The 12,777-nt window shown below is 41.1% G+C and overlaps 1 protein-coding gene across 5 annotated transcripts in view; it reads right to left on the reverse strand.

Annotated features, from left to right (window-relative positions):
* LOC137352568 (CTD small phosphatase-like protein 2) overlaps nucleotides 1–12,777 on the reverse strand; it is an 87,954-nt gene that overhangs the window by 42,488 nt on the left and 32,689 nt on the right. For 2 of the 5 annotated variants that reach the window (XM_068018216.1, XM_068018214.1), the window contains 4 exons: nucleotides 10,367–10,617; nucleotides 8,349–8,453; nucleotides 4,423–4,632; nucleotides 1,065–1,206 (listed from right to left, as the gene is read on the reverse strand). In XM_068018216.1, the coding sequence (XP_067874317.1) occupies nucleotides 1,065–1,206; nucleotides 4,423–4,608 (328 nt within the window). In that variant the 5' untranslated portion in view covers nucleotides 4,609–4,632; nucleotides 8,349–8,453; nucleotides 10,367–10,617. The other 3 variants (XM_068018215.1, XM_068018213.1, XM_068018217.1) reach the window with 2 other exon arrangements.

Here is a 12,777-nt window from a genome sequence, read left to right on the forward strand (position 1 = left end):
GCTGTTTTAAACTGTTTGGGAATGTAATTTTTACAGATTTTTATGAATAAAGTATATTTTGGAAATAAAAAAAAAACGAATGAATCCAACAGGGAATTCAGAAGAAATTTGTTTACCCAGAAAGTGGTTAGAATGTGGGACTCGCTATCTCAAGGAGTAATTAAGGTGAATAGTATAGATACATTTATGGAAATGCAAATAAACACATGAGGAAGGAAGGAAGGTGGATATGTTATAGTCATTGAGTGATACAGCACTGAAACAGGCCCTTCGGCCCACCCGACCAACAACCACCCATTTATACTAATCCTACATTAATCCCATATTCCCTACCACATCCCCACCATTTTCCTACCACCTACCTACACTAGGGGCAATTCACAATGACCAATTTACCTATCACCCTGCAAGTCTTTGGCTGTGGGAGGAAACCGGAGAACCCGGCGTAAACCCACGCGGTCACAGGGAGAACTTGCAAACTCCGCACAGGCAGTACCCAGAACTGAACCTGGGTCGCTGGAGCTGAGAGGCTGCGGTGCTACATTTGTCTGATCATCTTCATTTTCATGGGATTAGTTAAAACCTCCCTCTTTTTCTCTTCCTCATGCTTCCTGATCATAAAAAGTGGATCTTCACGATATTTTAGAAGCCATATCCAATGCAGAGTTAGCCCCCGTTGCTGAAAAAAATGGAGCAACCCAGTATCAGAAAGCGGCCCAGACTCTTCATCCACCATCTTATCTGTAGCATACTTGTCAATAGGTCTACCCAGCAAGTATTCTTCTTTGTTCACCACACTGCTGGGCCCTTGATACATCCAATCAAGTCGATCAGACGTCTTCTTCAGAGATGTTGATGGTATTAGATGAGGCTCGTGTGCAGCAAAAACACCAACATGATCCTATGGGGCCGAATGTTTCTATGCTGTAAATACTGAAGAATATTGCTACCTCGTAACTTTGCAAGTCATTCTTCTGTGAGACTGCACAGACTGATGGTTCTACTGTGTCATTATGAAATGGACATGAACATTTACATTGAGTAAGAGAAATTGCCTCACTAACCTCCATTCACCTGACTTTTCCGCCTTACTCTGGAGATTGGTTTGTTGGGTTTTGAACCGGTATGGGGCGTTGACGTTATCATGTTATCATCTAGGTCACAGTCAAGTCTACATTTTTTCTTCGGAGGATTCTCTGCTTCTGCCTGTGATTGGACACAAAAATGAGCTTTGATTTACTCCCACTCTGGCATTACTTGCGCCTCATTCAGAAACACACTTCCAACATGAACACATGGCTCCTCAGCTAAACCCAGAGCAACCGCAAAAACACAGTCACATACAGTATCTAAATAGTCTCAAATTTCCCAAATTCCAGACAACTCATTCTATTTGATTTAAATTATAGAAGACAACTCTGGCAATCTGAAAGTCAATGAGAATTTTTAACTATTTCTCCCCCTACCCCAACAGCACTTGGAACGAGATGCACTTTTCAAGGTTTTTCTCGATTTCCAAGCCATCTCCAACAGGATGGCTGCATGCGAGTCCATTGAGACTGGCATGGTATTTGAGCATAGTTTGGAGTGACTCTTTTTTTTAGATTAGAGATACAGCACTGAAACAGGCCCTTCGGCCCACCGAGTCTGTGCCGAACATCAACCACCCATTCATACTAATCCTACACTAATCCCATATTCCTACCAAACATCCCCGCCTGTCCCTATATTTCCCTACCACCTACCTATACTAGTGACAATTTATAATGGCCAATTTACCTATCAAACCTTTTGGCTTGTGGGAGGAAACCGGAGCACCCGGAGAAAACCCACGCAGACACAGGGAGAACTTGCAAACTCCACACAGGCAGTACCCGGAATCGAACCCGGGTCCCTGGAGCTGTGAGGCTGCGGTGCTAACCACTGCGCCACTGTGCCGCCCTAAACTCTCTAGACTTTCCCTCTCCTACTAGTGAAGGAAGATGCGGGAGAAGTCTAGGTTTTCTGCAAAAGCACAGTTGAATATAACTGGGATCAAAAGTCACTAACCAATGTGCTTTCATTCTGTGTTGCAATATCTATAAGCTTCTGCCATATTTTGATTTAAACAGGGTTACATGCACACAGAGATGAATGGCACTAACAGTATCATGCATGATTAAAATAGAATTTCATATTATTAACCATCAAATGATTAAATCCTTCATCTAAATAATGCAATAAAGCATTTATGTATAAAAGATAATAAAAAAGCTGCAGCATTGATTAAGTTCCAAGGCTTTTAATCAGTATAAATAAGCAGGTCAATACCAAAGGCACTCAGGGCAAAGATTTTAATGCTTTCTGCTAAATTTTCCTCTTAAGTTTAATCTCTGTGTAGTGCCAATCTATGGCACAGTTCTCCAAACATAACCTTCTCCAATAGCTAGCTTTTAAAAATGACAAACTCAGTTCCGGTTCATTTTTGCAATGTCCAATTTCAATCAAAATCCTGCCAAGAAATGGGTCAAGTAAAGCCAAATAAGAAATGGATTACATTCAGCAAACTTAATCAAAGGCATTTTTTTTTTGCTTCACAACTGCAAAAATATTATTAGGCAACCAAAATCTAGTATCTGGAACTGTCTGACTTCTCATTCTATCAATAAATCAAATTCTCTCTGCTGCATGCAATATGATCACTTTGCAGCAAGAAATTATTCCTGCATCTTACAACATCCCATTCCAATCACAACGTCCAATTTATGTTTTTTTTTAAAAATTGAAATAATTTGTTCCCTTTTCTTGCTAGAAGAGTTCCCTTTAATATGCACCCGCCCCCAGCCAAGGGGACAGGGAAACAACCTTCTTGCAGCATCCAACGTGACTCTGTAACAGGCTGCTTGGAGCAATAAGAGTGTAGGCTAAGCTGGCATGCATTCTCAACTTCCTTCCTCCTTTCTGGGAAATGTGCTTGCCTTCCTCAGCTGACTCTCAGAATTTGCACACAGGGAACCACAATAAAACCACTTAATTAATTCAAGACAAATCAATAATGATGGACCATGAGGTATGTGTGGCAATTGGGAGGAAAGTCCTCAAATTTTTAATTCTGTAAAATTATCAGTATCACTTAGAAGTGATTTTTCAGACTTGTGGCACTAATTCTACCCCTCTCTTGTTTGAGCTTGGATAACATTGCAAATATTATTATTCTACTGTCCCATCTCGTTAAGCTCTTCTTTTCTATTCATGCCTTGAATGAGATGGAAGAGTACAGTACACACTAGGCAAGCATCTATGACCGAACCTTAGTTAAAACTCCTGATAACAGCTTTCTTCCTTTGAGACTGGAGTTCAAACCCAATTCAGTGATGGGATGAAAGTTTGCTCTATCTACTGGCCATAGGGTCCTATGAGAAATGAACAATTCCAAGCATGTTCCTTGTGGATAGGGGACTACAGTTCAAAAGGTCAATTAATTGGCAATATTACTTATTTTATAAACTAGTTTATAAAAACACTTATTGTATGGTACAGAAACTGGAAAAATTCACTTTCCTCAAATGTCAGTTTCACATTTTTGATTGGGTCAGAAAAGGACTCAACTCCACTTGAGCCTGGTACCTGACACAAGAAGCCAAAATGGAAGGCTTCCATTTCCCCAACCCTGAAATCCTTCACACCACATTAAGCACATAAATTAACAAAAAAAAATTATTTAACTATGGTCTTGACCAAGCGCCTGGATAGATGACAGAACACCTCGTAAAGGTGTGCAAAGGAAACCTGATGCGAGCCCGAATTCCATACCCGGAAGTCCGACCTCACCCGACCCAAACTCGACATGTCGTTGGGACCCGTCGGGATCGGGTCGGGTAACAGGCCTGTACATCAGTACATGGGTAAAGGCCTGCTACCCGACCTGACCCAGACGGGATCCGACGGCATGTGTCAGGTTCGGGTCGGGTCAGGTTTCCGGGTCCAGCATTCGGACTTGGGTCGGGTTTCCTTTGTACACCTCTAACACTTTGATACTGCAATGCAATGGTAAACGGTAAAGCGACCATGGATCAGAAAAGGCAAGCTGACTAAACAGTTTCCTTCCAATGTACTGTGCAAAATTTGCACTGATGTAGAATGTCTCCAGTTTATTTAACTTCCAAACAGAGGTGAATAACCAGGGTTAAAAGCACTCATAAACAGAAGATTAAGAAACATCTTGCAGCAAAGGCAACTGAACACAGCACTAAGATATTGCAGGCTACATTTATCTTAGTGTCCTTGCCAGTCCGTTTTTCCTTCCAGCTCTTCCTTATACTCTGGTTTGCCTACAGAGCTCCAGTGTAAAGTGGAGATTGTTTTATAAGCTGACTGGCTGATAACTAAAACTTTCAGATTATGACATGCAGCACTAGTCCAACAGCTATTCGATTATCATACCTTTGCTGCAGTTCCTCGGATAAGCCTTTTAATTGATGAGAGTAAACCAGTTTCCTTCTTCTGTGGTTTTGCCCCCATAACAGGTATCGAATCGTCCACATCAGAGCGCTTCCGCTTTGTCTTTTCTGCTCGTGATGCATGGACAAGGTTTGTCTGCTGAGAAGCCTTTCGCATTCTCAGCCTCATTCTCGAAAGGTGTCACATGTACAACTGCAGAAACAGGAAAAATATATAACCGAAATTAGTTATCAAATGAATATGATGGACACAAAAGTCACTGGCAGTTCAACTGATCAATCCATGCAAAAGTCAGCATGGAACCTGTGACAGTGAAAGTGAGACCTGGTGAACTGGCCCAGTAAAATCATTCTAGTTCCTCGCACTAAACACCTCCTGACATTCTTGAATATAAAGCTTTTATAATCTGTTTTGCTATATTAATAGACTTGATGCAAAACAAAATCATTTGCTTTCAGCTGCTGGATTATGGTGGTCTGATTCTGTCACTCTTTTTTGAGCTCCAAAGGCAATACATGAATAACGAACATCTTTGTTTTATCAACTACATAAAAGTTTTGATAAGTACCACAATGCTTTCAAGCTATGAGATACCTAGATCAGATTTTCTGTATAATGAGACAGTACAGTGAAATTGCTAGAACAGGTTAACATGTCAAACCAGACTCCACTACGGTATTATTTCAATCTTTCAAACAGGTTAACAAGACACCACTAATGTCAGCTACCTAACAAAATGATAACACCCTTCATCAGTTTGCTGATGAGCAACCTTAGCCGTCGAAGAACTGAAAATAGAAGTATTAATGGTCTAGATACCGAGATTCATCTATATATGAATATGATCACTCCCAAAATCAACACACAAGCATTTCACTAATAAAATAGAGCCACACAATTCCAACTAAGCTGTTCAGAGGTGACAAAATTGCCTATTTTAGATTTATAAAACATACAAACAAAAATAATGTTCAAATCAACCACAAAATATTCAAAAATATAAATGTAAAAGGACAGATTAAAATATAAAGGTAATAGATTTTAAATACAAGAAACAGTTGAAAATTAAGTGCCTGAAAAAATGAAATAAGTTGGGTGGGGTGGAATTCAAAGGTAGCTGAACTGTGTGAGAAAGCAATAGCTTGGCAAGACTATGTACCAATCAAAGTTGGCCCTTTTTCAGCTTTGTAGGTTTTTTTGATGCACATTATGGAGTATCCCTTACAAGTGGAGTAATTTATAACATTCAACTTGTGAAATACATGCCCCATTTCCATTACAATTGCAAAAATGTTTCAGTAAGTACTCAATTTTTTGAGTCCATGAATCATCCTTGTTAAAGGTTCCTTTATTCCCATTTCCACGATCACTGTAGCCAACTCATTTCCAAGCTACAGCTAAATTAAAGACATGGAAGTTGCTATTTTTGGTGAAGGGTCTATGCATTTCTTCCTCTCCTCAAAAAACCAACCCTTGGCCCCACAGTCCTTGCAAACTATCGCTCCATCTCCAACCTCCCTTTCCTCTCTAAAGTCCTTGAATGTGTTGTCACCTCCCAAATCCGTTCTCATCTTTTCTGGAACTCCACGTTTGAATCCCTCCAATCAGATTTCTGCCCTTGCCACAGTACCAAAACAGCTCCTTGCCCTTCTTGACCTCTCTACAGCTTTTAACAGTTGAACATACCATCCTCCTCCACTGTTGTGCTGTGGGGTATGACTGCTCTCTTATCTACTTGTGTCCAGTGCCTCACTTACAATGGTTTCTCTTTCTGCTCCTGTACCATTACCTCTGGTGGCCCCCCAAGGATCTATCCTTGCTCCCTTCTATTTCTCATCTACATGCTGCCCCTCAGTGACATGCACTCTGACGACAACCAGCTCTATCTCACCACCACCTCTCTTGACTCCTCCACTGTTGCTAAGTTATCAGACTGCTTATCTGACATCCAGTACTGGATGAGCAGAAATTTCCTCCAATTAAATATTGGAAGACTGATGCCATTGTTATCAATCCCCACTCCAAAACTCCCTAGCTACCAACTCCAACCCTCTCCATGGCAACAGTCTGGGACTAAACCAGTCTGTTTGCAACCTTGGTGTCATATTTGACCTGAAGATAAGCTTCTGACCTTATTTGCAGCATCAAAGACCACCTATTTCAACCTCTGTAACTTAGCTCAGCTGCTGCTGAAACCCTCATTCATACCTTTGTTACCTCTACTCACTATTCAAACACACTCCTGGCAGGTCTCCCACATTCTACCCTCTGTAAACTTGATGTCATCCAAAACTGTGCTGCCCATGTCTTAACTCGCACCAAGTTCAGTTTCCCAACCATCCCTGTGCTCGCTAACCTACCTTGGCTCCTGATCAAGCAACATCTTGATTTTAAAATACTCATCCTGGTTTTCAAAACCCTCCATGGCCTTGCCCCTCCCTGTCTCTGTAATCTCCTCTAGCCCCACAACTCTCAGAGATACCTGTGCTCCTCTAATTCTGGCCCCTTGAGCATGCCCGAACTTAATCGCTCCACCATTGGTGGCCATGCCCTCGAGAAGGTGGTGGTGAGCTGCCTTCTTGAACTGCTGCAGTTCATGTCCACCCACGGTGCTGTTAGGAAGGGAGTTCCAGGTTTCAACTGAGCAGACAAAGGTGTAAAATTCCTTTCACTGGGGATACATGAACATTTTGATTCTATAAGTCTTATGTGGAGTTTAAACACCAACAGAGACCAGTTGGGCAGAATGACCTGTTTCTGTGCTGTAAATACTATGTAGTACCAAGTAAAGTCAGTTCAAGACTTAAAACTCAGCTGCCAGAGGGGTACAAAACAATGTTTGAATCTATGTGTGCCAGTCCAGTGACTGAAATTGTATTAAACTGAGTCAGAAAACCATATAGATCAATGAAGACTGTTACGGTCAGGTGAGGAGGGGTTGAAGGGCTTCCCTCTTCTCCCTTTCCTTGCTTGACCACAACAGATTTAATTCTTTTTTTTTTTAAAGTGGGTGTACTGGCCAACTCAGCAGGTGTTTGATTACTTACTTGCAATGATCATAACAAGAACCCATTGGACAGGCTTTCTTGAGTTTAACAAAGAAAGAGGTTACCTTTATTGTACTTAAACCAAACTAAGTAAAATAATAAAATGCATGCAAACTTTCATACGCACACACATATTAGAGGTTCACACAGCAATGTGGATGATTTCCTCCAAAGGGGTTTCTGATTGTAGCAGAAGTTGTAGAGGCGGTCAGTCAGCAGGCAGCATTTGAAGCTTGCAAGCTGGAATGGAGAGAGGGAGGGTGGGGGAGGGACCCCCACTTGGGTCTGCACGTCAGAGTCCAAATGCTTCTCAACCTGGGGCAGAGAAATACCAGCTTAAAACCACAGATGGGTTTTGTGGGGGGGGCTTGTCACATGACAGTCACCCAGTAATTCAAGCATGGTAGTTGGCTGTGTATTTCTTCTTGTTAAAGAGAACAGGCAGTTCCCTTAAACTTCCTGAATCTTGGTTCTTGCTGGGATGAGCAGTCATTTCGTCTCCACCTCACAGGCCTTGCAATGTAGGCTACAGTGTTGCAAATCAGGTGGCCCTCTTAAGCTGCTAGCAACGTCATCTTTTAAAAGTTCATTTTTAAACTTCTTTAAAAAAAAATATAAATTCAGGTCTCCAGTCAGTGGATTAAAGAAAATCATCATTCAACGAAGCACGCTGGGGTGACAAGTAATTTTTATTCATATTAAGCTGTCTTAATTTTGGTGCTGCAATTATAAAGTACAGAAAAATTAGGCAGCATTACTTCTGTAAATACATTCCTTCCAGTTATCAGTGTTCCTTCAGAGCCATTCCCAAAGGAAACACCACACTGATGGGCAAAAATCAGGGAATTAAATTTTACTTACAGTCTAAGAAAATAGTGCAGGACAGGAGTGCTGCTTATTTTGGCATTGGGAATGAAGAGGTGAATAGCACGGTACAGAAACAAGTCAAGTCACGTGGTGGGAAACCTAGAAACAGAAAGAATTAGAACCAGGGTGAAGAATTCAGAGTGCAATGAAACACACATTAGATAATTGTCACCAATCTTTGATGAGGTGTTTTAGTAGACACACTTGATCATATTTTACCAATGACTTTCACTATCACAAAACAATAAGATACAGCTTTGTTATGTTTCATTAGCTGCATTAACAAGAGCAGTTAGCAGAAAACATGATTTGTGCGGTTCATGCAACAGACTAACAACATATTATTGATCTGGACCAAAAACAGACATTTTAAAGTTATAGCTTTCCACCTCTTGTGTGGAGAACCTGTAACAAGTACTGACACTCCAACATGCCTCCCTCGCCCACCCCTCTCACTCTAACTTCCAAAAGTCTGCTTCAACTCCTCCTGGTAAACAGTGATATCATTAAAGGAAACATTTTTCCAATAGTATACAGCAAACACGTTACAAAATCACCAAATGCAGAGACAAATAAAAAAATCGACACACCAGAGACAATTAGAATGAAGTCACAGAGGAAAATTATACAAAAAAATCATTGCAGCAAATAAAAATAAGCACAATTTCCAGTATGGACCTTTCAATGTAGAGTAGGTGGTTAGTCAGTCAATCATGACAATGACAGCAACAATCAGAAAACAAACATGTTCATGAAATAGCCAGTTCAGACTGTCAATAGCTGTCATATCATGGCATCTAAAATTTCCAAGGTAATTCTAGAAAACAGAAGACTGAGGGTTGACCTGGCAGAGGTCATTAAGATGGTGAAAGGGCTTGCTAGGTTGGACATAGAGAACAAGTTTCCACTTGCTGGGAGACCAAAACTAGGGGCCATAAATATGACAGTCACTAAGAAATTCAGTAGGTAATTCAGGAGAAGTTTCTTTACCCACAGTGGTTAGAATGTAGGACTCGCTACCACAAGGAGCGGTTGAGGTGACCAGAGGAGATGTATTTAAGGGGAAGCTAGATAAACAAATGAGGGAGCAAGTAATAGAAGCATATGTTGATGGGGTCAGCTGAAGAAGGATGGGAGGAGGTTCGTGCAGAGCTGGCATGGAACTGTTGGGCCGAATGGCTTGTTTCTGTGCCGTAAGTTTTATGTAACGAGCATGGTTATTGCAAGGTATTCAAGTAGGATACCAATAATTGCAGCATTTACATTCTCCCATTTAAAAGAAAAAAAAAACCCTCTCCCTGCCCCCCACAAACTGTCATGCTTGGGTGCAGCTCTATTGCTACAATCAAGTATCCCCCACATGCAGCCATTGAATATTCACAAATGAATCTAGTTCTTCTCTATTACCAAGGCAGACAATCACAGACAATTCCAACCCTGTCATCAAATGCATCTTTCTAGCAAGAATCACTGGATAATTCAACAATTCACTGGATAAACATGCTCAACCACCTTCATTTTTAATCCCTTCATCACCACAGCTAACCACCTACATACAACCTGCTTATAGCTAAATTTTAAGGAGCTATTAAGAGCATTGTTTTATTCTGATTACTCTGACTGAACAGTTTTGACTACATGGGATTCCTCCAACAGAGAATCCAAGGACAGCTCATTAATCCAATTGCAACCTGCGAGCTCCTGTGAACTGCTCCATGAAGCTCCTGACTGCCTGTACGCTTGTGTGCAAACCACAACTTAGCAGCTTTGGACTTCAACGTTTTAAAGATCTCGGGACTGGAGAACTTGTCAAATTCTAACTATCTGAAGGATGAGAAAGATGAGGACTAAAAGAATGATGGGGGTGCGGTGGGGGTAGGGGGGTAGTCTCGTATTGCTGCATTACAATATGCAACCCACTCACTGATTGTGACATGTGCATTGAGCCCCAGCTCCAAAAGGTTGGGCATCCTCGGTCTCTCAAAGTATGAATCTTCACCCCAAGTTCTTACATGTTAGGCTCAGATTCTGCATACTGAGTGAACCTGTCGACTCTTGACACAGAAGTGTACACATTCAGTTCATGGAAGTCCAGTGCGCGTGTTCAGTACTTGCAGATTTCTCGAAGTCTTAGCAACATTTGAAATTCCTGTACATCTGATTGAGTTGGACTCCTCAGTTATTCGGTGTATTGGACCATTGTGCACTTTTCATAGAAACAAGGACATAATCGTGCAATACATTCCTCAAAACACCAGAAATCCTGTGTAATGAAAACAGAATTTGACTGATTCAGTTACTGCACAACAATGGCTCTGTTTTAAATATAGGGCATTACAAAAATGAAGCATCTTTGCCAGTTAGATTATTTATCAGATTCTTCGTGACCACAGAACACAAAAGAGGTTAAAGCTAGTAGTGGCAGCTGTCTCTGCAAGCATTACAAGTCACAGTCTGGCTCATATTGACATCTCAGGGCAAGACAGAGATGTGTAGATCATGGAATCTTTGGAATGCATGGTTTGATCACTCAGATCGTACATGGATAGAAACTCATCTATTCGATCGCTCAACTTATTTTGGCATAGATTATGGAAACAAGCCAAAACTCCTCTATGTGACATCCTGGGGTCTTTGTTTCAATGAGTGTATGTGTTGAAAATGTGGGTCTATGACAGGCAGGGTTAGAGATTCTTTGTATATCCTCATGCCCAGCTCTGTGCCTCACAGCTTTCAATTGTGAGTGTACATTTGGCTTCCCAGCTGAGCTTACCAGTCAATGCAAAGTCAGCAATAAAAGTGAACTAGGCAGAGCTAGGCAAGTGTTTCACCATGCAACAAGTGACTGAGCATGTTTCAAGGATAATTTTACATCAAAAGTTAACACAGAATAGTAAACATTCTAATTAATGCAAACATACTGTTTTGCATTGAGCAATATTTCTTCACTAAATTAGCATTAAGTAGGTTTTTCTATTGGTTAATAGGCTGAGCCTCAGCCTGATAGGTGGATGAATATGCAGTAATCAGATCACATGATAGGATAGTATACTCATCAGCAGGAGTATAGTGGCAAAGCTAAACCCAACGTCTTGTTGCATTTACTTAGATGTTGGGCAGATAAATGCACACTCTAGTGCATAGAGGATGCAAGGTCCATTTACAAGATGATGATCTGGCATATAAATGCAAAACTGAGATACAGAGGAGCAATTCAGCCCACATAAAGCCGCTACAAAGCAGTTACTTTGCAGGGAGGATACACAGATAATGGTTTCAGACTTTTCTCCTCTTGGTTGGGTGGGTGGTAGGTGGGGAAGAGATAGTATCAATCTCCAGTAGAAAGTGAGACCAAATATAGAACCACCAAAATTCCCTAACCCCACGACTGCTGAGATAATAAGACTCTAGAGATCGTATGCACACTTGAAAAACCATTGGTTAGGACTCAGCTGGAGTATTGGGGCCAATTCTGCGCACCACACTTTAGGAATGGTGCCAAAGTCTTAGAAGAGGGACTTCAGTTATGTGAAGAGACGAATGGCTGGGATTTTCTCCTTAAAGTAGAGCAGGTTAAGAAGAGATTTAATAGAGGTGTTCAAAATTATGAGGGGTTTCAACAGAGTAAGGAGAAAATTGTTTCAGTGACAGGAGGGCCAGTAACCAGATAACACAGATTTAAGATAATCGGCAAAAGAACCAGAGATTCCACGAGAAGAATTTTTTTTAATGCAGTAACTTATGATGCAGAATGTACTGCCTGAAAGGGCAGGTGAAGCAGATTAAATAGTAACTTGCAAAAGGGAATTAGATAAATACTTGAAAAAGGAAAATTTGCAGGGCTACGGGAAAAGGGACTAATTGGATAGCTCTTTCAAACAGCTGGCAAGGACATGACAGGCCGAATGGCCTCCTGTTGTTCTATATGATTCGATAATCCTATTCATTTTTACAGTATGAGTTTGGTGACACAAAGCCAGCCCTACCTTCTACCCCCCAAGGCCTTTTTCTATGAGCACGCTTGCTGAAATTCAACACCCAAACGAAAGGCCAGTAGGCTCAACTGCACAACACAGTTTACTGAAACTGCAATGCACAGCTAAAGCAAGTGACATGTTTAAGTGATGCACCATACTCAGGTCTCTCCCTGTTTTTGTTGCATGATGTACAAGGTGTAAGCTTTAGTTAAACTAGAAGATCTCCCATGGTGTTGCTGGAAGGCTGGAAAAAAGGTCAAGCATGGAGAATCAACAGCTCAGGTGGTGGATAAGTTATGAGCCTTTGGGCTAGTGCCTCATGGAGGTTGGATATAAATAATGCATTCTGAGGCCAAGAGCCTGTTAAAAAATAAAAATAGACACATATGTTTAAATGAGTTCATCAGCAGTAGTATTTTTGATGTTGGGAATGAAATTCATCACAA

Source organism: Heterodontus francisci, chromosome 38 (genome assembly GCF_036365525.1).
Source record: "Heterodontus francisci isolate sHetFra1 chromosome 38, sHetFra1.hap1, whole genome shotgun sequence".
Lineage (NCBI taxonomy): Eukaryota > Metazoa > Chordata > Chondrichthyes > Heterodontiformes > Heterodontidae > Heterodontus > Heterodontus francisci.